The sequence below is a fragment of the Anabrus simplex genome, chromosome 14, assembly GCF_040414725.1.
Source record: "Anabrus simplex isolate iqAnaSimp1 chromosome 14, ASM4041472v1, whole genome shotgun sequence".
Lineage (NCBI taxonomy): Eukaryota > Metazoa > Arthropoda > Insecta > Orthoptera > Tettigoniidae > Anabrus > Anabrus simplex.
In genome coordinates, this window is record NC_090278.1 from 101244311 (window position 1) to 101271964 (window position 27654).

The window sequence follows — 27654 nt, forward strand, 5'->3', positions numbered from 1 at the left end:
TTTTAATAACAATACTCAATCTTATCCAAATTACTGTTAAACATCCACCTGTTGTTTATAATTAATTTGACATTGATTTTATCAAGATCAGGTAATATTCATGTGTTCAAGATACCATCAATTTCCGATACTTATTGTGTGTAGTGTGGCATCTTTTTGTAGTATAATTGTAGCATATTAATTTTAAGAAGTCTTTAATGTGTAAAGGAAGTTTCATTGTAAACCATGTATGGATAGACATGGTTTCAGACATTTGACCTTAAGGTTGCCTACAGGCTGATGATGCCCTTAAGAAGGGGCGAAACATGTCCCTGAGAAGTTTATATAGTATTATATTTCAACCACGTAACACATGGCATGTATTGAATAGGTGGTGATAATAAATAAATTACACAGCAAGGGGTGTGCTAGTTGATCTTAACTAATTTTGGGTCGCTGAACACGAATCCGTTGTCCGTTTCTACGTATCACGTCACGTTTTCTCGCAATAGGTATATCAAAATAAGAGATAGACCTGAATATTGCATATAAAAAGTACTTTAAAATGTTGATAATTTTGGAAATATTTATAATTTTTGTATTATTATATATATTTTAAAATTGTTGAATATTGTCTTGAATTATTATATACAATGAATAATTATTGAGTATAAAATTACAATGAACTTATTTAGCATTTATTGTAATATAATACTGATTTGCACAAAAACACACAAACAAACAACTCTGAGGCAATGAAAGCAATTTATTTTAACAATTAAACATCATTTACAAGCAAACAATGTAACTTTTATTCAGTATCTTTATGAATTCATAACTGTGAACAAAATAAACTTTAACAGTCCTAGATATCCCCTCGGACTCATGGCTGGCCAGCGTCTGACTGCATCTAGTTTGTCTTCTCTTTTCAAACACCAACAGTAGTCAGCCATCATTGGTTCATCCCACCTCCCCTGGTATCTTCTTTCTGCCTCCCTGATGTCCTGGTGGAACATCTCTCCCATCTCTTCACTAACAGCCCTAAGATTTTCCAGAAAGTGATCGAGGTGAGAATGAAGGAAATGCACTTTCAGGCTCACTCTTTCATATCATCCAACATCGTTTTCACTATTGTTTCGTATTGTTCATCCTTTACATTTCCTAAAAACTTTGTTATGGTGTCTCTTATTGAATTCCATGCAGCAAGTTCCACAGCAGCCTGTTGAAAATTTCTGTCTTTCAGAAGCTTTCTAATTTGTCGTCCATTAAAAGTGCCTTCCTTGACTCTTGCATCATATAAATGTGGAAATTTGCTTGCAATGTACTTGAAACAGGGGCTACTTTTGTCCAAGGCCTTAATGAACTGCTTCATGATTCCCAGTTTGATGTGTAGCGGTGGCAGAATCATTTTTTGTGTGTCAACTAAGGCAGCATTTGTAACATTTTTCACACCAGGTGTCAAAACTTGTCTCTTGGGCCAGGAAGGTGTAGACCAGTGTTTGTCCCTAGCTCTGCTGTCCGATTCACATAAATAACAAGGGAATTTAGTGTAGCCTGCTTGTTGTCCTAGTACACCTTCAAGTCATTACACACATCCCACCGGTGCTCATGATATTTGATTCTATCTACAACAGTTTACATTGTGATATAATTTTCTTTTAGTGAAACGGAATGTGCCACAGGAATCGAAGCTAGAATGTTTCAGTTATGAAGTAGCCTTTAAGCTGATTCGCTGTTATCACAAAGCAGCACTGTGCCGCAATGACACATTTTCAGACAGTAAATGGCAAATAACACGAAAACTGGATGTGATACAATAGAACCAATGACATTTCTGAAATCAGGAGACCTTATTTACTTAAAATCGCGTATCAGATGCTTTGCCGCAAAAATCATGCTGGGTAGTGTTATTTTTATGATATTTTTACCTGTGGTCTTCCTGTGCGGTGGTTTACACAGGTGGTAAGATTCTCCCTGGGATATTGAAGATTTGCCCTTGGAAACCTGAATTTGCATGTAATCTCTGCAATGCTATGACCCTGCACCATGCCACGTTCAGAGTTGGTTAACTGGCGACGTGTCACAGCTGCTCGAATTTGTGCTGCCATTGCATGGGGTTCCATCCGGGCCATCCAAATGATGCAGCAATCCTCTCTCACAGTTGTCTGTCGCGCTGGGCCTGTGCCAGGTCTACTAGTGTGGTTACCTTCATTTGACCACTGCTGCCATACACGTTGTACCGTAGATGCCTGTCGGCCAACACGTGCTGCGACAGTCCTTAGCGATAATCCAGCCTCACACAGCCCAATTATCCAAGCCCTCTCAAACAGCAACATTTGTTGATAGCATGCTCTTCTCTGTCGTCGAGGCATGTTTAATGGGGAACACTTCACTGCACAGACTGCAAATCGACTACGCGCTACACCAGAGTCCGTATACTGGAGTTGATTCCTCCGCGACCAATCACGTGGGGAGACCTGCAGCAACAATCCAATGGGTCTGAAACTTTGATCGTTTACATACCTACATGGCATTATTCCATATCTTGAAAATTAACACAAACGACCAATGCCTTCATTGTGTTGCAATTTCCATTTTCTTAAGTGTATTTGATAGTTCATAGAATTTGTAAAATGTCGTGAAAACACAGTGGTTTGACACTATAAATATGAAAAAGTCAAAATTGTTGTAAAAGTTTTGGATAATGCGTAAAATTCATGAATGAATGCACTTAGTTTTTGAAGGAAGAATTCAAGAAGAAGAATTTGGTCGTTGATTCTTGAGGTTTGTATGTATCACTCCTTATGGAGATTTAATAGTTGCGCTGTGATGTGTTCGACGTATTGCAGGTAAGGCCTCATTGGTGATCAAAGTTTCAGATTATGTTTAAAAATACATACATCAATGCATATAGTTGACGTTGAAGGATAACAAAGATTTTTGATAATTACGTATCACACGATACGGAGTTCTGAAAGCTGCAAATCATTAACGGTAGTAGTAGTGCTGAGAAAACAATCCATGCACACTCAGTGAACAATGTAAAAAGATGGTAAATAGCAGTCATTCAAAGAGATTTAAATCCTTATAAAACTGAAAGTGAAAGTAGTGCTTGCAAGTTAAGAAAGTTACTTCGGCTTTTATTACTATTTACAACTTTATTAATTTCATTTATTTCCGCATTGAACTGTGAATATTCTCTACCATTTTTGATATTGTACTTATAATATTCACCAAGTAACCTTTCTTAAATGAAGAATTGTAGCTTCAACATCAGTACAATTATCATTTGCCTTTCTGTCTGATATTTTTTGGAATTTATCCAAATGATGAAAATATTGACTGACGTGGTGGTCTATAACCGGTTTTCCTATTGACAATAATCTCCCTCTCAGGGTTGTTTGAGCTATTTCCATTGCAGTTGCCAGTAAGCAACCACGTCAAACTTTGTTGTAATCCATTTGTCTCTTTTTGTCCATGCAGACGGGACTACGAGGCTCACATGGCTGACCTGTCGCAGAAGGTGTCCAGTGCTCCACGGCTCTATGTGAGTATAGACTCATCTTAGGAACTTCAGATTTAATGCTCAAAGCTAAATATGTGTATAGGAAACAGATAGAGAACAAATGTGCAGCCACCGTGTACCTGGAACTTCCTGGCCCCACCAAACCATATTTGATGATTGTTTCACTGTTAAACATTTAACTCACACCAGGCAAATGCTGGGGCTGTATCTTAAGGCCACAGCCTCTTCCTTCCCATTCCTAGGCCTTTCCTCTCCCATCGTCGCTATAAGACCTATCTGTGTCAGTGCAACGTTGTCTCCGTTTTTACCATCAAGGTAATTTGCCCCAGACTAGTCAGCCAATCCCAGGCGTGCTCAGTCCGAAATATGATAAAAATAATGCCCTAAAAATACATATACCCTGGATCTTGATGGGGAACATATAACTAAATATGGACACGGTGAGGTCAATTAAAACTACAAATAAAGCAAGGCGAAGCATGACGTCAGTTTTGGAGGAAAATCTGTTTATTAAAAATAAACAAGACATTTTTTTTTTTTAAATAGCAAAGTATCAAGTGATCCAGATTTACATGACTCAAGATTGTTTTTTTCTTTCCAGCTGGATAAAGTCCATCTTGAGAATCAGAATATATTACAAATTTTCAGTGTATGTCGACACATATACTTAACAAATCAAATCTTGAAGTTCCATTCATTTTAACACATGGGCCTTCGTGCTCGCACCATGCTCCTGGCTTTACCTTTTGTTAACACTTTTAACTGTAGATGAGTACGTTCCCCATTTCTGCACACTTGACATTGCAGTGGGGTCCCTAACCTTAAAAAAAGACGTGATCTAATGCACAAAAGGGGGAGAAAAAATAACCGACTGTACAATATATAACACGCTGAGTGGTAAAACATCCTACACACAAAATATACATCTCGAGTTATGAGCAACCTCATGAGCACTACAAACAATGTGGATTGGAACCCCACAAATCAAAAACATGTAAATGGCAATATATATATATATATACATTCAAAGAAACAAAAACATGATATAATATTTTCCAGGGTTCACCAAGGAAAGCATGCGGCATTCACGCAACTCGCATCCACTCAAAGCCTCAACGAAAATAAAAGGACACATAATTACACTTTAATTAACACTTCCTATTCAACGCAGGTTCCTGAAAAATAATATATGGCACAAAATCAATAAACAGGTGAACTTTACAGTATCACGCACACAATCAACGTGGATTCCTGAAATGAAATTTCCTGACACAAATACATAAAACATTATCTAATTCAACATTGTATCCTGGAAAAGATGACATGACACCAAAATATTCCTCAGCGCGGTTATATCATAAAAGAAAATCCAGAACAAACGTCGCGATATAAAACTCTCTTCAACTACAACAACCGTAGAGGCATGGACAGAAACAATAAACCACGAAGTATAGGCCGCTCAAATAAAACTCTTTTCGGTAGACAAACATATCACCCTCGCCAACACACGGCGGAATGACTCAAAGTGGAGATTCACGTCTCCCAAAATAAAGCAGCAATACCAAAACCACAGGGTCCAACCCTTTACACACGCTGCTCAACAGTCTAGCCAAGGCAAGTCACACAATCAAGAAAATGCAGGCCTTTCAAATGAGGAACGCGTCCTCTTACTCAAAATCACACAAAATAATATCTCATGTCCTAAAGTTGCGTAAAACGGAAGAAATATGAAGGACGTCATCTAACATTCACTCTCATGGAAAGAAACAAGACCACGCTGGTCACAAATCAAAGCACTTGCGCACAAAGTAAACATGAATGATAAAGTGGTCAACCTGTAGTAAATATTATAATAAACTGAAACTAAGAAATTGCCACATTGACAATCAGTCATGTCTGAACATCGGAAAGTTACTGAAATATCTCAATCCAACATCGCGAGAAACTCATATTGGTGATAATAAATTAATAATAATAATAAATTTTACAGAAATTTTATTCTAATAGTCGGAAATCGAAATACGAAACAACGTTCATGGAACTCGTGAATCAATTACTAATTTACAACCTAGATGTACAAAATAGTTGTGAAGATGACGCTAACAACTTCGTGGATCCACACTCCACCGTCTTACACACTCTCATTCACACGTGCAATAAATCCCAGAAAACGTGATGGCATGTTTCCATACACTTTGAGCTCCCATTAATAATACTTTAATCTAGTCCTTCCTGACTTTAATTTGAATCCTTACTTACATTTACAACTACGCCCCAAGACGTACACTGCATCTCAAACATCAAAGCAAAGAAATAAAAAATATATGAGGCTAAAACAAGAAACTGACTCGTAAAAGAAATGACGCTAACCACTTAGGTAAATAAATCAGAATAAAATGTAAGAAAGCAAGCTGCAACCTCGTGCAAACAGTCCACATTTATGTTACAATTTATATTTACATTAACAGGCTTCCTATCTTTTACTTTAAATAGGACATAGTCCTTCCAAACAAAGCTACATCTACAGAAATTAAATATCAAATATGCAACATTAAACATGTTCACACTCACATAATTACATTAACACTCTGTACTCATCTGTTATGTTGACTTATGGCCACCCATCTTCAGGAGACAGCCGACCCCATCTTGTTTTTAGCCAGCTGTATCAATGATGATGCTGCCTTCAGAAAATCAAATCAAAATCTCTTTATTTGCAAATGAGGTGTCTACCTCGGTGGCAAACGGTTCACTAAAATACATTATTGTCAAGCACTAAATATTAAATTAACAAAAGAAGAAAATTTTGCTATAATACAATATTATACAATTTACGCTAACAATTTTTTCTATTAAACACACAGCTCATCCTTAATAAATTTATAATATCTCCTGTACTACTTACAAATATAGTCAACTGATGTACACTATGTGGAATTACTTCAAATGATGCTATACAACTGGTATAAGATTAAAATTTACATTGCATTTATTTACTTATTATTATTATTAATTTTTTTACCCATTCTGGAACCTAAGTAGCATAACGACCTGCTGCGTCTTAACCAGAGCCCCTTTTGCCACCACTTTTCAGAGTTCCTGAAGGGCCTTCACAACTACCGTAGCAGTCCCAGGGCCCTCGAAGTCCCCACTGTACTTAACCGTACAGGCAGTCCCCTACTTTGGCTGTCCAAACTCTTTAGACCAGGGGATGGAATTAATTTATTCACACACATTTTTTTATTTACAATAACCTGCACTGGTCGAATGCCCTCTAACACTTCATTTATTATCTCTGTTGCTGTTTATTCTCTTCTTGAATATCTGTACAGATTTTGGAAAAGGATCAAATACTACCCCTGGTGTCTGGCTCCATGGCTAAATGGTTAGCATGCTGGCCTTTGGTCACAGGAGTCCTGGGTTTGATTCCTGGCAAGGTCGGGAATTTTAACCTTAATTGGTTAATTTCGCTGGCACGGGGGCTGGGTGTATACGTCTTCATCATCATTTCATCCTCATCACGACGCGCAGGTCGCCTATGGGAGTCAAATCAAAAGACCTGCACCTGACGAGCCGAACTTGTCCTCGGACACTCCCGGCACTCAGAGCCATACGCCATTTCATTTTACTACCCCTGGTAAACTGTTCCACTCCTTCACACCCTTCCCAATGAATGAAAATTTACCCCAATCGCTTCTGCTAAAATTCCTTCCAATTTTATATTTGTGGTCAGTTCTGCCGATATAATTATTTTCCAACTGAAGCCTCTCGTGGATTTCCTCCCATGCTTCTTCTCTTGTATAGGCTCTATATAATCCTATAAGTCTAGTTTTCTCCCTTCTCTTACTTGAAGTTTCCCAACCAAGTTCCTTTAACATTTCTGATACACTACTCTTTGTCCTGAAATCCCCTGTTATAAATCTTGCTGCTTTCTTCTGCACACTATTTCTTTTATTCCAATAATGGACGAACCATACTCAAGTAACTTTTTTCTTTTAATTCTTTGTTGCATCCTTTAAGTAGCCTCATTATGACATGTAACGATCTGTATGCTTTCCCAACAATGTCATCAATATGACCCTTCCAGTGCAAATTACTTTGAAATCTCACACCTAAGTATTTGCACTTGCCATCTTTTGGGATAACTACCTCAACCAAAGTATATTCAAATTCAGTTTTGAAGCTCCTGTTTGTAAAAGTTGTAACGGTTGATTTGCCTCCATTAACCTTCATATTATTCTGTTCAACCCATTGTTGGATACTCTCAAGGTCCCTTTGTAATTCTGAGCAATCCTCAATGTTATTTATTTCCCTATAAACAATTATGTCATCTGCATACAATCTTATTTTTGATGTTATATTGTTCCCTAAATCATTTGTGTATATTAAGAAAATTAATGGACCGATTATACTACCCTGTGCAATTCCCTTCCAAACTTTCTCTTGCTGCGATACAAATCAAAATAAAGATGAGGACTTTTCTCAGTCCTCGCAGCGATTTTCTGATGGAACACGGCGATTTTAAAGCAAAAGAACTATTCCAAAGGTTTTTACTGGATAGAGAAATTTTCAACCATGAATATCTTATTTATTCTCCTAACCAGGATCATTGTTTTGTGCTCCTTGTGAATTATTTGCCAGTTTATCTCAGTTTGCAAAGTTTGCTTTTAATGATTGGAGCCATGCAGGTGTGCGACTGACTGGATGAAGCAAACAAATACTCGGTCAGCGTGAATGTGAAGTTACTTCTGTTGTTAAGAAACCAGCTGCTTTTCTTGGAGACAAAGAGGTGTTAACAGTAGAAGCAGATGATCAGAGCAGGATTCTTTTCAGCTAAATTCTTGTAAACCAGGAAAAAGATCTGAAGTTCAGTTAGAAAGCGTGATAAGAGAGTCGTACATGTCCACATCTTCAGCTTCCAAACTGCTGCAGAATACAATTTCCTACAGCTTCACATCTGACTTCATCGTTTTCATTTTCTAACATTTCAAGCTGTAAGAGATATGTTGATGAATCATCTGAGTCAGAAGTAGAATCAGAATGTCCTGAAGAAGAAATAGGATCAGCTTGCTTCAAAGTTGACAACGAGACCTGCAAGAAAGTGGTAGTATTATGTTCTAAATGATTACAAAGAAGAGAGTCAATGTCTACAAAAAGTAAAATTCAAGATTTTCATTTTTCTCAACTTTTCAGTGTTGCGGACAAACTTTGAACCATTTATGATTCTGACATAGAGAGCGCCTTTGGTGAAGAGTATATCCATTTTAAAAGCTGTCACTTATCCATAAAAAGGAAAGAATATGGTAATAATTTATCCTCTCCTCCATTTCTCTGCAGGATGTTTGCTTCAAACAAACTTACTTATGTCTACCCAAATATGTACACTGCACTTTCAGATTTACAGCTGTACTCCAGCAACAAACTGTTCTGTTGAAAGGTTATTCTCGGTTTTAAAACTAGTAAAAAATTACCTATGAACGTCACAGTCTTGGAGTATTCACCGTAGAATTAGATATCACAGTCAATCTTGATTTCACCGCAGCTTAACAGGCGAGGAGAAAGTTATTTCTATAAGTTGTGTAAGTTTCACAAATCCATTATTAAATTGTAGTGTGTCTATATATTTTCGGTGATGTTTTTATGGGACTCATTAAACTGTAGTGATTATTTTCCTTGCATGCTTACTGCATATTTATTTTATGTTCAGAAAAGGTTGAAATTTACATATGCACTAATTCCACAACTTATTATTTATATTCTATAAATAAACAGTGATGCTGAAATTTGCACAGGGGCATCACATACCCTAAATACGGACCTGGTTCTACTTTTTGTGCCAGTGAGTAAGTTCATGAGAAATATGTGTTTCAGGACCAGGAAATGCTGGCAACAGAACTCTCCATGCTTCGAGCTGAGAGAGCTAGCATCCATGAAGAGCTGGTGGCCATAGAGAAGGACATGAACGACCTGCGCACACAGCTAGCTAACCTCATGTCTAGGTCAAATGAATTTCCGTCATGCTCAGGGAGCATTTTAGACCTGTCTAAAGCTCTCAGATTGATTCTGTAAGTTTATACCTTAAAGTTTCAAGTGTGGGTCCTTTTGCCATTTCAGTCATAATCCCTTTCCTTTGTCTGCATCACATCAGTTGTTTTCAAAAAATCCTAAGTCACACATTATGTGAGAAAATTAAAGTTGCAACATGCCTAGTCGTGTGGACATGGAGGATACCTATCCAATCAAGAGGAAAATCAAAGATTCTATAACATTGTGTAAGATTGGGATATTACAGATAGGATGTTCATTTCAAAAATATTTAATGTGTAGTTTATTCCCCTTAAGATTCTCAGCACAATTTTTTACTTACTGAAATGTGAATCATTTTCTGACAAGTTAAACAATATAATTGTGATAAACATATGTCACTTTATAAATGGAACCCAAATTTATTGTTTATTTTAATATTGCAGACAGGGTGTTCATTTGAGAAATATTTTCTGAGTAGTTTTGTACAAAATCTTCCCCCCACGAAGTTTCTCGGCTAATTTATTACTAACTGAAATGTGAATCATTTTCTGAAAATATTATGAACAATGTAATTGTGATAAGCCTGTGTCAGTTTATAAATAGAACTTGAATGTATTGTTTATTCAAAAATAATTCTGAAGTATTTTCCAATAGTTTTTCAAATTCTGTAAGTTATGAACTTTAAAATAGTTTAGCAACATTTTATTCAAAACCATTTACAAGCTTCCATGACTTTTCAAGTCAAGATATGAGTTACAGCGGGAAATAAAATCTTATAAATATACTGTACCGGGAACAGTGGTACGGAACTAAGTCCCCGTAATTAAAATTTAAAACTTCCCGCTACGCTCCGACCCAGCAGCGGAAGACAGACAGGAACAGCAAGCAACATGTGTGTGTGACGTAGAGCGAAGTGACATCACAGCCTGCCTCCCCGTGACACAGAGAGAGCCTAGATCAGTATGGAATGTTCCTTGAGTTTCTTCGGCTAATAACTTTCCCCACAGTAATAGCTGGACAAAATCAACCACATCGTCATGTAGCCTGATATTTTATCTCCATTCCTGCAAGGTTTGATAAAAATCCGGCAAGAGACAACGAAGTTGTCAAGCAAGATGTAAAGGCATATTTTGGCGTGGACCGGTATAAATAGAAAGCTGCTTCCCTTAGCAGACCAGTGTGTATATCGCAGTGGAGTTCGTGCGGCTAGCAGCGAGCGGTCGGCTCGTGGGGACTGCGATACTACGTGAGTGATTGTCATATTTCGTCGAGTCCTGGACTTTAACTCCGTAGTGTCGAGTGTGGACTTATAATATTTCTTTAACTCGTGAGTGATAGAATTCTGCTCCAGCGAAGAGGAATATAAATTGTGCTTCATCAAACTCTTAATATTTTCAAGTGATTGTTTATTCTGAATGAATGTCTAAGACTTGCGATTATTTTTCCAAGTGCTCATAATTCAAAGTTAATGTTGTGAACAGTGATAGGATTTGGAACAGTCTTTGCTCCTTACAAAGTGATTGAATATTTCAGGAAATCTCATTGACGTAACTGTGCTTTAACTTAGAATTTCTCAAGTGGCAAACATTAACAAGTGATTGAGTACAGAATTAACTTGAACTTAGTGACTACGTCACTAACTTGCAATTTCGTGTGTAGATAATTCTCTAAACTGTGTAAATACTTTTGTAGATGATGGACTGTAGACTGTGTATTTGAACTGTGCATTTTCAACTCTACGAACATTCGAACTAAGGACTGTTGATAAATGATCAGTTTCACTTTATTTTTTATTAACATGCGTGAACAAGATTAACTTCACGAGTGAAAGATTCTTATTTCATTTCAATCCGATTGATTACATTTAAACAGTGTTAAGACTAAGAAATATGTCGCGTGGAATAACTTCAGATTATGCCAAGTATCACAAACTTTAGTTGGCTATTTATTAGGTTGACTTTATTGACATTTGATGACAAGTTTCAAGTGGCTATTCACTTTTCATTAACATTCGACCCAGCTTGTTTAATTTCCAAGTGTTAAACGTATGTGCTTATTCGAGCTTATTGACATTTTGCCGCATAGAATTCATTTCAAACGATTAATGATATAACATGGGATAGATTTCAGGGACATTCTACCGTGAGATAATTCTTCAATTATACAGTTCTTATGTGTTATAAACCTTGTTAAAACCATTACTATATCTTTTTCTCATCTGTGCAGAAGCCGCTTTCCGCATTAACACGTCCAAGGTTTAACTGTGTTCGTTCATGTTTATCATTTATGTGGTCTGTTTCAACACCCTTACTTCTACACCGCATGGATCTTATAGACACCGCATGGATCTTCTAGAAATTCTAAATTCTAGATCTTCAAGAACTTCTATCGAGGGAGGAATTGTGGTTCAGTGGTGCAGAGAGGAGAGGAGCAGCTGGAATTCTAGTTCAATTATATTTTATATTTAAAATACTAGAACTAGTTTTGATCCTTTAATTGGGTCATCCTCAGCTAGATACACAGATACTAAAAATTCCACTCTTTAATGTAAAAATTGTTAAAGAATTATTTAAAAATATCACATTGTTCACTACGGTTATTAAAAGTATCTTGTGTGTACCAGTTGTTGTGAACTGTTGTTCACAAATAGTATGATGTGTAGAAATACAGCATATACAGTGCTGTGGAACTTAGTAGATATACATAGTTACATTATAATATGTGGTTGACCTGAAGGAACATCCTAGCTTGCTATGAAGATAGTGGTAAAATTGAGAACTGTTGCCATTAACCTTTTCACTGCTGAGTTTAGATGACCAGGCTGGGTTTTTTGAAGGAAGAAGCACTTTTTATTATTAAACAGAATAGCGCACAAATGTGCAAAGTCTATCAGTGACTTTACTCTTTTTGCACAATTGCTGAAATGATATCTTTCGCACTTTTTACTGCACAGGATACACACACAGTCTGTATAGGGCTCATGGAAACTTTTTCGTGTGCATAATTTATGGTCAAAGCCGTGAATTGCCAGTCTAAGTCATTGTTCGGTCCGGTCCAACTCCTGTTGATCATGGCTACAGTGGAGTAGAAACTTAGATCTATTTCCTCTCTTTTCCTTCTTAATTATAGGAATTCTGCTTCCTGTTTGGTAGAAGGCAGCTGCAGTCTAAGTTCTTCTATAAGAAAAGGCTCCTATGCCAGTACGTATGCTATTCTAGATGGTGCGATTTTTTAAATGCCTAAGTTTCATTTGAGAAATCTGGCTTTAACATTCTCTATGCAATTTTGTAACGAGGAAATATCAACAAATGAAACTGATATCAATATAGGCTTCTTTAAAGAATTACATTTTTTTTGAAAGTTTAAAAACTTATATCTTTAAATAATCTTGTAAATAATGTTTAATTAAAATATGGAAAAACTAGAATATTAAAAAGAAAAATAGGTTGCAATGAATAATTTATAAATACTTGGACCATAAATACTTGATAATTAGAATACGGGCCCACAACTAATAACACTGTTTAAAATTGAAATTTGCTACACTTCCTAGATTAATACTTACAAGTAACACACAAGGACACACATACTAAAACAGACTGTGGCTCCAACCGCGAATAAATATTACACAAATAAATGAAAGAAGATTAAATGACAATGATAAAAGAAATAGCAGAAAGCTTTCTCAACTAAGTAAAGTATTACAAGGGAAAAATAATGTAAACGTTCCCCACTTAATACCAGAACACGGAAGCACACAACAGGAGCTAGTCATTACCGACACCAAGCCATCATTCTATAAAAATCGTCAAAGCCACCAAAAGTAAAAACGTGCTCATCGGATAAGATAAGATGATACTTTACGTTATAATAAACAAAAGCAAAGACCCCAAACAATGGATAGTATCTGACAAGAAAACGTTAAGAGAATGGCATATATTAAATTAAATGTCGACCAGCAAATTTCAATTTTTCACAGACTCGATGTTATTAAAAATAATAATAATAATAATTACTGTCATGGATTATAGCACGAAATTACATTTACTTTTGTTAAACAGTTCGGCAAAAGCTTAAATAATTTTGAATGGAGGGGGCTTTGGATAACGCCAGATGCATACATGAGGTGTCATATAATTAAAGTCCAAAACAATGCAAATAATGATCCCATACAAATCGTCAGGCAGCAAACGCAATGGCAACACAGTTAGAAAGCAAATTCAAACCATGAAGGAAATAGAAAAGAGAATACGCATCAAAATTAAATAATAATATTCTTCTTCTTCTTTCTGATGAGGCCTGCTAAGGACCACATTCCATTTTCAATTCAGTTCTTCATGCTGTGTTGTTTCCTCTTCTGCTCCTTCCAATATTCTTTTCTATGTTCCTGTATATTTCATCATTGGATCTTAATTTCCATACTTCTGTTGTTTTCACAGGGCCTAAGATTTTTCTCATGATTCTAGTACCTCAAGTTTATCTAATCTACATTCCGGTTTCACCACTGTAGTGTAGTGCCTTATTTTAAGATTTTTAGATCCTTTTTGTTATAAAAATTCTTTGTGATACCATATGCTCTTTCCATCTTGTGTACCCTTTCTTCTACTGCAGATTTGTCTAAACCATTTTCTTGAATTATTTCTTCCAGATATGTGAATTTTTTAACTCTTTCTACTAGACCATTATCTGTTGCCAAAAATTTTGGAGCATTCTTGATTTTTTTGTAATAAATTTTGTTTTTTCTATGGAGATTCTCAAACCTGTCTTGTTGGCTATTTCTTCCAAGAGATTGATTTGTGTTGTTGCACTTATTTCTTCTTCTTTCTTCATTATGCCCATTAATAGAGCGCGTTTGAACTTGTTAGTTGGTTTGAGCCTTTTTATCCTCCCAAAATCTCTTCCTGAATGCACGGTGTTGCATCTTGCGTTCTGTCGACCACTTCCTACCAGTTGTCTTTTTTGGTTTCTCCCTAAATTTATGATTGCTACTTTTGTTCTAAAAGCTCCACAATTTTCCATGATGATGTCTGTGATATTTATTTCTTGGAGGTCCACCTTAGTTTCTTCTAGCCATTTTATTTTGACCTTCTTTGAGTTGATTACTTTGAATAATCTTTTAGTTAGTCTGTCGCTGTTCATTCTGTAGATATGGCCATAGAAATTAAGGCGCATTTTCCGTACGGCAAAAGTAAACCTATTAAAATTATGAAATCCTTTTATTAACAACCACCTACTCAATACAATACATTTTTTATTTTAACATGTTTCGTTCGACATAGCGAACATCATCAGCCGTTAATTTACAAAGATTAGATCAGGGCCCTGAGCTGAAATGATAAAAAATGTTGAAAGAGTGACAATGCCGTAATAAAAAGTAAAATGATAACATCAGACTTGAAATTATAACAATATGTACAGATTAACAGCAAGTATTTGTAGTGGAATACATTGAACGATGGTAGTCTGTAAAGTTAAAACAATCATGAGGTTGTTAAAGTAAAAAAATAGATACAGTGGACCTTAAAATGTATGTCAATGCGTGAAGCGTGGATTAATTATTGACGATGGAGTTCTTTAAATTGAGCAAAAACAAAAGTTGAAATAGAATTTATTGAATAGCACGAGTCAAACTGAACCAGTTAAAAGGCGCATGGCGACGAAATTAAGGTTGATATGACGTGAACTCCAGTAGTTACGAATTCTGTAGGAGAGCCAAACACAATGCCAGAAGGAAATACAAAGTGAACTAGTCCGTATTTACACGCTAGCAGTAAAATTAATCGTATACAACGCAGGACACGAATGGTGGACTCATTAAAGAGTAACTATAATCTTGAAAGTAGGGAGAGTTCCAACAAACCAGAGATGGATGGAGCAGATTATGGCACAATTGGAGTTAGAAATCTGGAATGAAAGAAAAGGGAGGAAAAATGAAGTTATGTTATAACGGGGGGGGGGGAAATTAAAAAGGAGGCTTACCCTTGGGACTAGTGTGAGGTGTTCGCTAGCGTTGGCTGCGTGAAGCAAACTGGCGAGTAACCTTATTGCTGCTTCTAGTGTTGTATGTATGTATACGTAGAGGCGGGGAGTGAGTCATGTGAGGAGGAGGGGTGACCGATTCATTGGGCGGGTCGGGTATTCGTGGAGGGGGTGTCGCATGAGAGGGCAGTAGAGTAGTAGTTGTTGTATTATTAACAGTTGTATAATTAAAGATTCTCGTAAAGTTATCGTTATTTATATTGAAAAGAGAGAGTAGTTCTGGAATTTTCTCGATTATTGGACTTTTAATTTCTGAAGTATCATTTAAATTTTGATTTCCGTTAAAATGCTGGTCTAGGAATATGTAAATGTTCTCAAACTCTGTCATAAGTTTACTTTTATTGACGTATTTCAAGATTTGAAGGTCTTTTTCAATTGTAGTAAAACTGTGGCCAGTCTCTTCCATATGGGTGCTCATGGCGGAATACTACTTATGTTTCGAAGCGTTGTAGTGTTCAAGGTATCTGGTCAAAAAGCTACGTCCAGTCTGTCCGATATAGGAGAATCCACAATGGGTGCATTTAAGCCTATAGATACCAGAGTTCGAGAATTTATTGTGATTAATGTGAACTATATTTGAATTGAAGAATATATTACGGTTCGTATATCGGGTTCTATAAGCGATATTAATATCGTATTTCTTTAGAGGGTTAGTAACTTGAAATAGGCCTGGATTCGTGTAGGTGAAGGGAGCATATTTCGTTTTTTTAGGCTTGTCCGGAATCAATTTCGTTGCGGTTTTTAATTTTATCTTGTTAATGATTTTATTAATCATTAAGGGATTATAGCCGTTAATTCTGGCCAAATCCTTAATATAGTTTAGTTCTTTTTTTGTGATTTTCAGTTGTCAGCGGGATTTTTAATGCTCTATAGACAAGACTAAAAAATGCAGCCTGTTTATGAGATTGCGGATGTAAGGAATCGTTTCTTATAGTGATGGGGGCACAAGAAGGCTTTCTAAATATTTGAAAAATGAACTTATTATTCTCTCTTGAAACGGTTAAATCCAAAAAGTTTAGAGAACCATTGATCTCGTCTTCCTTAGTGAATTTGACATCATTGTCAAGCTCATTAAGGGATATTAGCACACTGTGACTATCGTTTTTCTGTGTATCTATAATGGCAAAAGTGTCATCAACATACCTTAACCATAATTGAAGACCATTAATATTATTGATTATTTTGTTATTTTCCAAATCATCCATAAAGATATTAGCTAGAATGCCCGAGATCGGGTCACCCATTGCTAAGCCCTTTTGATGATATATTCTATTATTGAAGGTGAAATAGTTATTATTAAGTACAAATTCTAACAGACTGATGAAATTATCTATTTCGCATTTGCTAAGGTTACTGTGTTTTAAAAGGTTTGATTTAATAATCTTGACAGTTTTGCTTACCGGAATATTGGAATACATATTGGTAATATCATAGGATACCATTATATGATTATGCTCAAGATTGAATTTTGATAATTTTTCACAAAATTCAACGGAATTTCTTATAAAGGCTGTATTATTGAATTTAAAGTGTTTACTGAGAAAATTATGCAAAAATTTTGAAACTTTGTAAGAAGGGCTGTTCATGCAGTTGATAATAGGGTGTATAGGTACGTCTTTTTTATGGATTTTTGGCAAAGCTTTTGCAGTTGGAAGTTTCGGGTTCATTATTATAAGTTTCTGATATTCGTGTTCTTGTAATAAGAACGGTAGATTCTTCAATAGGTTCTTCAAACTTCGTTGGATTTTGGGGGTGGGATCTTTATTAATAATAATAAAACTGCTATTAGCGAAGAAATCTTCATTTTTTTAAATGTAATCATCTTTATGTAGTAATACTATGGTGGGACCTTTATCAGCTTTAGTGACGATGATATTATTATTATTAATTTTATTTCTTGCATCATGTATTTGTTTGCTAAGGGTCAGATTCGAGGTAGTTTTCAGTTCCTTCGCCAGAAAAGGGAGCTTTTCTTTATTTCATATTTAATGTCTTTATGCACTTCTACGGGGAGTTTTTGAATGTTAGATTCAATTTCCGCGACTGTAGTAATCAGATCGTCGTTTTTTTTTTTTTTTTTTTTTCGGGTTAGGCCAATTAAATTTCAGGCCTTTATCAAGGAGGGATAGTTCATTATCTGAAAAGTCGGTATTAGATAAGTTCACCGTTGTAGGAAAATGATTTAAGCCTTCTTGTGCCCCCATCACTATAAGAAACGATTCCTTACATCTGCAATCTCATAAACAGGCTGCATTTTTTAGTCTTGTCTATAGAGCATTAAAAATCCCGCTGACAACTGAAAATCGCAAAAAAAGAACTAAACTATATTAAGGATTTGGCCAGAATTAACGGCTATAATCCCTTAATGATTAATAAAATCATTAACAAGATAAAATTAAAAACCGCAACGAAATTGATTCCGGACAAGCCTAAAAAAACGAAATATGCTCCCTTCACCTACACGAATCCAGGCCTATTTCAAGTTACTAACCCTCTAAAGAAATACGATATTAATATCGCTTATAGAACCCGATATACGAACCGTAATATATTCTTCAATTCAAATATAGTTCACATTAATCACAATAAATTCTCGAACTCTGGTATCTATAGGCTTAAATGCACCCATTGTGGATTCTCCTATATCGGACAGACTGGACGTAGCTTTTTGACCAGATACCTTGAACACTACAACGCTTCGAAACATAAGAAGTATTCCGCCATGAGCACCCATATGGAAGAAACTGGCCACAGTTTTACTACAATTGAAAAAGACCTTCAAATCTTGAAATATGTCAATAAAAGTAAACTTATGACAGAGTTTGAGAACATTTACATATTCCTAGACCAGCATTTTAACGGAAATCAAAATTTAAATGATACTTCAGAAATTAAAAGTCCAATAATCGAGAAAATTCCAGAACTACTCTCTCTTTTCAATATAAATAACAATAACTTTACGAGAATCTTTAATTATACAACTGTTAATAATACAACAACTACTACTCTACTGCCCTCTCATGCGACACCCCCTCCACGAATACCCGACCCGCCCAATGAATCGGTCACCCCTCCTCCTCACATGACTCACTCCCCGCCTCTACGTATACATACATACAACACTAGAAGCAGCAATAAGGTTACTCGCCAGTTTGCTTCACGCAGCCAACGCTAGCGAACACCTCACACTAGTCCCAAGGGTAAGCCTCCTTTTTAAATTTTTTTTTTTTTCCCCCCCCCCCCGTTATAACATAACTTCATTTTTCCTCCCTTTTCTTTCATTCCAGATTTCTAACTCCAATTGTTACTCTTTAACTAGTCCACCATTGGTGTCCTGCATTGTATACGATTAATTTTACTGCTAGCGTGTAAATACGGACTAGTTCAACTTGTATTTCCTACTGGCATTGTGTTTGGCTCTCCTACAGAATTCGTAACTACTGGAGTTCACGTCATATCAACCTTAATTTCGTCGCCATGCGCCTTTTAACTGGTTCAGTTTGACTCGTACTATTCAATAAACTCTATTTCAACTTTTGTTTTTGCTCAATTTAAAGAACTCCATCGTCAATAATTAATCCACGCTTCACGCATTGACATATATTTTAAGGTCCACTGTATCTATTTTTTTACTTTAACAACCTCATGATTGTTTTAACTTTACAGACTACCATCGTTCAATGTATTCCACTACAAATACTTGCTGTTAATCTGTACATATTGTTATAATTTCAAGTCTGATGTTATCATTTTACTTTTTATTACGGCATTGTCACTCTTTCAACATTTTTTATCATTTCAGCTCAGGGCCCTGACCTAATCTTTGTAAATTAACGGCTGATGATGTTCGCTATGTCGAACGAAACATGTTAAAATAAAAAATGTATTGTATTGAGTAGGTGGTTGTTAATAAAAGGATTTTATAATTTTAATATATTGTCCTCAATACGGTTCTATTATGAGATTAATTACATGTAAATCAGTAAACCTGTCGGTGAAGGAGTAGAGGTCCGCTGTTCTCCTCTTAATCCACACTCCATTTTCTCTCGTAGGACCAGAAATTTTCCTGAGAATTTTCCACTCCTACTTTTCAATTTCTGTAATTTTAGAGTGACCACCTAAGCATATCGTTTCTGAGGCATATAAAGCTTCGGGCAATACAACTATCTTGTAGTGTCGTAATTTTGCATTGCGTGATATGACTCTTTTGTTGTAGTAATTCCACGTCAGTCTGTATGCCTTATGTAGTTTGGTGTTTCTTTCTACATTGGCACTACTGTCTAATCCTGATGGTAGTATAATTTCTCCAAGGTATTTGAAGGAGGGCACCTGTGAAATTGTGCCGTTTTCCATCTCTAGCGGAGTTCTTTTGCTATTTTGATGTAGATTTTCCATGTACTTGGTTTTCTCGTAGGATATCTGGAGGCCTGCCTTTGATGCTATATTGTGTAGTCTCTGTATGGCATACCTTGTTTCATCCTTGGTCTTAGTAATGATTGCGAGATCATCAGCAAATGCTAAACATTTTACATTGACCTTGCTTCCCAAATTTCCGATGTTCACACCCTTGATATCCTTTTCCCACTTTCTAATAACTTTGTCTAGAACTAAGTTAAACAGAATAGGGGAGATGCCGTCACCTTGACGAACGCCCGTACATATTTCAAAAGGCTCAGAGATTTCTCCAAGGAATTTCACTTTAGAGGTCGTACTTGTGAGGGTCTGCTGGATAAGTGCTCTGGTCTTCTTGTCCACTCTGAGTTCTTCTAGAGTATCAAATACTGTCTGTCTGTCCACAGAATCGTATGCCTTCTTAAAATCCACAAAGGTGACGATCGTGCTGGCACTTCGGCGAATCCTTAATATCGTCTTCAAGTTCCATATTTGTTCTGCACATGATCGACCTTTCTTGAAACCCGCTTGGTACTCGCCAATCAGGTGATCTGTCTGTTTTTCTAACCGGTTCAAGAGAGCTTTGGAAAGAATTTTGTATGCAATTGGCAGTAGAGATATGCCTCTATAGTTGTTTGGATCTGCCTTGTCACCTTTCTTGTGCAATGGGTGTATTAATGCACACTTCCAATCCTGTGGAATCATTTCCGTTTCCCATATTTCTACTAGGATTGCATGAATTTTGCTTACAAGATCATCTCCAAGTTTACACATCTCCGCAGTGATGCCGTCCTCTCCAGGAGCTTTATTATTTTTAAGCGATCGTATGATCTCTGCTGTTTCCTGTATTGTCGGTGGCTGTAAATCGGGGTTGGGCATGGGCTTTTCAAAGTTCAGTCTTTCCTTTGGAGGATCACAATTGAGGAGGTCTCGGAAGTAGTCAGCTAGAATTGTGCAGTTCTCTTTGGTGTTCGTTTCTAATGTTCCATTTGCTCGACGGAAACATAAAGATGGTGGTTGATGACTAGATAAATTCTCACGGAAGGTCTTGTAGAAATTCCTGGAGTTGTTTCTAAGGAAATCTTGTTCTATTTCCATGAGAGTATTTTTGTCATAGGCTCGTTTCTCCCTGCGGATTGTTTTTGAGGAGATTTTCTGAACTTTTAGGAAGGTCTCCCATCTCTTAGTTGTTTGATGTCCATTCCACTGATTCCATGCTTTCATCCGTTCATCAATGGCTTTATCACAGGTCGTGTTCCACCACCTACGTTTGCGTTTCCTTGGAGGCTGTCCTAATTTCATGGCTGATGTCTGAAGTGTTTTACGAAGGCCTGGCCAGTCCTTGGGGTCCTGCTCTCGTATGTCTTGTAGAAAGGTCATGGCGTTCTGTCGAAGACATTCTGGATCAACTCTTAGAGAACTTTTTTGTTTAGGTCTGCATCTGTTGGGTTGGAATCTCACTTTGATTTGTGTTAGGTAGTGGTCCGAGTCGACAATTCCCTTCCGTACTCTAACATTTTGGATCTCTCTTTCTGGAGATTGCGACGTGATCGATCTGGAATTCGCCCAATAACGGGTTTGGTGATTTCCACGTTTTCTTCTTATGTGGGAGCGGTCTCGCAAAATGCGTAGACATTGGTTTTAAGACAAAGGTTTTACAGAAGTCTATAAGACGTTCTCCGTTCTTATTCGTTCTCCAATGTGCCGAGTGATGACCAACAATCCATTTGTGTTTCCTTTCTCTGCCAACCTGTGCGTTAAAATCACCTACTAAGATTTTCACGTGATGCTTTGGAATCTTGCTAGTGGTTTCTTCTAAGAGTTCGCAGAAGGCTTCCACTTTCTCTGGGTTTTTCTTATTGTCAGTGTTTGTGGGAGAGTGGGCATTGACCAAGGAGTATGCTTTATTGCCAGATTTCACAGTAAGTACTGAGATTCTTTCAGATGGGGATGTAAGGTCAAGTACAGAACTGATGATAGTTTTTCGTACCGCAAAAGCTGTTCCAAGTTGTGTTAAGTTCCCATGGATTCTTATGGCAGGTTTACCCTTAAATATCCTGTACTCTTCAGAGTCAAAATGGTTTTCATCCTGGTAGCGTGTTTCCTGGAGTGCTATGATTTGAATATCGAACTTATCCAGGGTTTTCGTTAGCTGTTTAAGCTTGCCTGTTTTCAGTAGGGTGTTGACATTAATTGTACCTAAGAAGGTCTTTTTCTTGGGACGAAGACATTTTGAGAAGCTCCGACTCTTCTCTGGATGATGCTCCCGATCCCCCAGAATCCGGGAGAAACCAGACTAGGTGTGTCCAGAGCCTGGGGTAGTTGCTGTGATAACGCATTATCCATCATGCCAATGTTGCAAGTTGAAGATACATGCAGGGAGTGATCATACTGGTATGATCACAAGGTTACAACTTGATGGTTAAGATCGAGAGGTGCCTCTTGGTGTCTTCCGGCTAAATTATCATTTACGATTAATTAGGAGTCCGTGGTTAGAACTTCGGTTGTAAGCCGAAGAGCCAGTTCTTCCGCTCTCTCAGCCGTTGGGAAATATCCTCTTCCGCCGTCGAGACCGTTGACTGCAGTCCTTTTTGCCTCAGTTGATCCGCGGGTGCTTATTTGGCTTGGCCTTATTCACACCTGTCCTGCATATCTACAGGAACATCCCCTATCAGCCATATGGGACGTGCCGTGTCGGGGTTGAGACCCCGCACCCCAGCGTTGCACTTATTTATTTATTTATTTATTTATTTATTTATTTATTTATTTATTTATTTATTCATTTATTTATTTATTTATTTATTTATTTATTTATTTATTTATTTATTTATTTATTTATTTATTTATTTATTTATTTATTTATTTATTTATTTATTTATTTATTTTATTTATTTATTTATTTATTTATTTATTTGTTTATTTATTATCCATGGAAAAAGCCCTACTTTGTCTAGCATATTAGGGCTGTAGGTTATAACTAGTTACCTTAAATATTACAAACATATAATACAAAATTTTTGAAGTGAGTGATTACACACACAATTAATTAAATTGGGAGAAAAGTAAAACTATCCTTAAGTTTTTTCTAAAATAATCTGCATAAACTTTAAAAAAAATCTTTCAAACAACAGATCTTGTGAAATATCCTAAAAGTAGGTTTGACTAACATTACTGTACAACAAGTTAAGCGTTGTTCCAAAATATATCTAGCTTTGCTGAAGAATGGACAATCAAAACTAAGATGAGTTGCAGTTTCTTCATCTCCACAAACACAACTGTTATTACTACTAATTTTGAATTTATGTAAATAAAATTTAAATTTTCCATGACCCGAAAGAAACTGAGTGCTGGTGAAGTTTGGTTTCAATAAACTGTAGTCCAAACGGTCCTGTACAGTGGGAAAAAAGATTGTTCTTGTAACTTCACCCTTATTACTTGAGTTCCACAGCTTTGACCATTCACTGATTTATATAATTCATGTTTCACTTTTGATATAGGGGCTCTTTTGTATACAGTTTCATTAATACCAATATAATGGTGCGTTATTGGACATTATAAATTTTCCAGCTAACTCATTCTTGGTTGCCTGCGTTTGGCCCTCGTGTGCTAAGTTAGGCTCGTCAGTTGGGACTTAGCACACCACCCAAGACGCACCAAGAATGAGTTAGCTGGAAAATTTATAATGTCCAATAACGGACCATTATATTGGTATTATAAATTTACTCATTCAGGACAAATATTTTAGGTTCCCTATGGGAATCAACATCTACATCATTACAGTTTCATTGTCGCTAAATGCTGCAAGTTTAGCTAGCTCATCTGCTCTTTCATTACCTAACAGACCTTCATGCCCTGTAACCCACTTAAAACAGATACTGTGAGAGATCTGTTCTAATGTTACATGCCAAAGAATTTAAATTATATTTGTTACTTATGGATTTCAGAGCTGCTTGCGAGTCATTATGTATACATGCACTAAACTTTCTTTCTTTTATCCACTGAAGTGCATATTTTATGGCAAGAACTTCTGCTTGAAAAATGGAACGCTGGGAGGAAAGTTTTATAGTCCTAAAATGTATTTCTGCTTCATCTTTGTACACAACAAAGACACTTCCTACTAGATTAGTACAATTCTCTTGAGCCATCTGTGTAAACTTGTACCTCATGTGAGAGAAAACATTCAGTGATAACATAATCATAATGATATGCTGGATGTCCACATTCAAGGATATTTACTTTTTGCTCGATATCATATTCTTTTATAACCTTATTGCATTGTCTTCTTTCCTTAACAATAGAGTAAATTAATGTATTATTTGGGTCCACCTTTTCAATACAAAATGTAAAGAGTTTAAATTACATGATATCCTTGCCTAATTTGGCTATTTTAACTTTTTAACCTAAGTATAAATAGGCTTTGGGGTACTAAGGGCCACTTACAATTTTTCAACTGATGCTTCTGTCTCACTGTATGCTCACGAATTTCATCAGCAGCCTTGGACATATTGTATTTATGACAATCATGTTTATGTTTGTGTTCACGCCCTCATGTCGTTGGCTTTATATTATTACCACTTTGGTTTTCCACTAACATTTTAAATTAACTGTTTTAATTAGAATTTTAATGGAAGAAGTTTTAGTCTCCGACAAGACTATAGTTTAATCATTGACAGTGTTTCCATTAGCATCTTTATATATTGTATCATTTTTCACATTTTTATGTCCCGAATTTTAATAACTGGCTAAACTTTTAGCTTCCACTTTTAATTTTAGTTGTACTCTTGATGATTGTTTTTAGGCTGAAGATGTCCTTAATTGAGGGCGAAACATGTCCCATTTAACTGAGAGTCTATTTATGTAACCACTATAAGTGAAAATAAAAGTATTGAATAGGTGTATTAAATTAAAACACCTTTATTGTTGTTAAACTGTAAATTTTCATTACGGACCAAATATGAGATTTATAACATGTAATATTTTTTCATCCGCTTCCTTGTTGTGGAGTACATAATGACGTACTGATTGGAAAGATCCACTCTCCCCATAGAATCATTGTAGTCAGTGCAAACTGCGGGATTCTCTTTGGTTTCATCCTTTCTTCTGATAGGGACAGTTTGCATTTCAGCATCGTAGATACTACTGAGCATGCAAATATCTCTTTTGTCCTTCCATTTTAAAACCATGAGTTTCTTTCGATAAGCAGCTGTTACCTCTCATTTCTTCAGCTTTTTACTCATAAGTTCCTTAGGGAGATTTTTCCGTTGGTTCTTACTGTACCCACTGCATCAGTATCGAGGTCATTTAGCAGGGTTGCTATAATAGTTGTCCATCCCTATCAGGTATCCTTGTTTCAGTAGATTATCTGCCAGAGTACACACAGTTTTCGTCGGCTTGGAAGACTGTGTGCCATGGACTTCATTGCTGAGTTCTGTTGATTTTCCAGTGTTCCACAACATATTGAACATGTAACCTGCTTTCGCTTCGCAAATTTTGTATGATTCCATTCCGAACTGGGACCTTTTCTTTGGAATGTATACCTTCCAACCAAGGTGACCTTTCCATAGAAGAAACCTTTTCACAAAGTGACTGGCTTTACCTCGTACAGTTTAGGAGACATCGTATGCTTCATTGTCAGAAAAATGAAGAAATTTCAAGGGAAGGAAAAACGTCTTTTCCGTCATGATCTTGCAAAATATGGGCATGGCCAGTAACTTGTTATGAGAAAAATAATGCCCCATCGTAGGTTTGTGGATAATGAGGACTGAATTTCACAACTCTGGCTAGGAAAAAAATAAAACAGCAGCGTACGACTGAGTGACTTAACTTGCGCTCCCCACTATACGGGGCTAGTGTAGCTGGTTATCCTTCGACATGTGTTCCCAGATAGGTCTTTCTCTTGGCAGTGTGCTCTGCTATCTGTTGGAAAGGTTAGAGAATTAAAGGGTATGCATGCAGTGACATTACTAAAAATAATAATCACATATCAGAATAATAGTGAAAGCGTTAGTACAGAATGTATTGCCTTCGCCTGCAATTATTGGAGTGATCATTTAATGATTTGATTTTATGATTACTCAAAGTTGGCTGAACTTAGAGACCTATTAATGTCTCATGATTCCGGAGAGAATAAAACAATAATTAAGCAAATCGGTCCAGTAGAACGGCCAGACGGATTTGCCAAAGCTGTTTTTAGTAAACTCTTAGAATATAGATTGGGTGCTTATTAACCTGGTTCACAGTATGAGGCAAACCCCTCCAACACTTGCAATACATGAATAATTCCAAGGCTAAAGTGATGTCGGTATGGAAGAATCATAAGAGGACTACAAAACTCGAACAGGTGGGTGTGCCTTCTCTGTGGTTTGTAGTGTAGAAAGATGAAGCAAAACAATCGGGCGTATTCTGTAAGAAGTTACTAAATTAATCTAGGTAATTACTTATGGCGTGATGTAACAACTTTTGGCAGAAGGATCACATTAGCCCACATGGAAACACAATTATAACTTACGTCATTTCATTTAGCTGAGTGTAGCTACTGTACAAAATAAGACTTGCAAATTTTCACAATTCCTTACATTTTCCAGTTGAGTTTTTTCAAAGTTGATAACCAAGCAATGTCAGTGTTGAGAATCAATGGATCACGCCTGTGTCCCAGCCAGATGGCAATAGGTTTGTGAGGCCTATTCCTTTTCTTATCTGATTAGTGCCTAGATGTACTTACTTACTCTTAAAATGAAAATCATTTTCTTTCTCTAGGAGTGAGAGCAGATCTTCTTTGTGTGAAGCAGAGAACGAGAACTGCAGATTGGAACAAGAGATCAAGAACTTACAACAGGTGGCATCTGAACTTCAAGCAGAGACAAAGGGCAGGGGCCATAATTTGGCAATTAATTTTGTGGAATAATGTGCCCAGTTATTGTCATATCATGTACTGTTATGGAAATAATATAACATTATGCTACATACCTTGTTATTTTCTTTTGGCTGACTTGTGTTAATAAACTTTCATTGTGGTCCTAGTTACAGTTGTGTGAGCCAGTGGTAATGATTGCTTTAACGCCGCATGTTTACTTAATTTCTGGTCGTATTTTGAAAGATAGGATGAACACAATGACAGGTTGCCATCCGAAGAGGAGACAATGACATCAGACCCGTTCTACATCCATTTCTTCTCAGGCCCTGACGAGCTCATGTCTGCTTTCCAGCTTCATTAGTTGAGATTGGATTTATCACCAATACAAGCATGCAACAATGCATTAAAGTATGTACTCATTTTCATGCTATTAAACACTTGTTTTAAATGCAAACGTAACGTTCCTTTACTAGACTCACTCCATTCACCTATACCAATACACAAAATCATGATCATGAGTAAGCAACTGAATGAAAAAGAAAACAAAAATCACAGCTGTTCCGCTAGTACAAACAATCTGTGAGACATATCAGTCTATCAGTGTTAAGTGTTAAAGCAATATGCAGAAATCTCTTAGATAATACTCATGATCAAGGTTGTAAGAAAACAGTGTAAAGAAAAAAAAAAAGCTTAAACATGAAGAAACACATGTAAATACACATTCCTCTTTCATTTTACACTGTGCACCCTGTTGTGTTGTATACGAGAAGCACAATATACATAACACAACTTAAATGTTGATTTTCTTGCAATCATTCCTATAGTGCACAAAATAAAG

General features: G+C 36.4%; 1 protein-coding gene across 5 annotated transcripts in view; it reads left to right on the forward strand.

The window, feature by feature from the left end:
- The window catches only part of LOC136885616 (uncharacterized), a 143744-nt gene extending 116552 nt beyond the window's left edge, over window positions 1-27192 (forward strand). For all 5 annotated transcript variants that reach the window (XM_067158314.2, XM_067158313.2, XM_067158315.2 and 2 more), the window contains exons 4-6: window positions 3463-3526; window positions 9377-9570; window positions 26720-27192. In XM_067158314.2, the coding sequence (XP_067014415.1) occupies window positions 3463-3526; window positions 9377-9570; window positions 26720-26867 (406 nt within the window). In that variant the 3' untranslated portion in view covers window positions 26868-27192. The remainder of the gene's footprint in view (window positions 1-3462; window positions 3527-9376; window positions 9571-26719) is intronic.
- The last annotated feature ends 462 nt before the right edge of the window (window positions 27193-27654 follow it).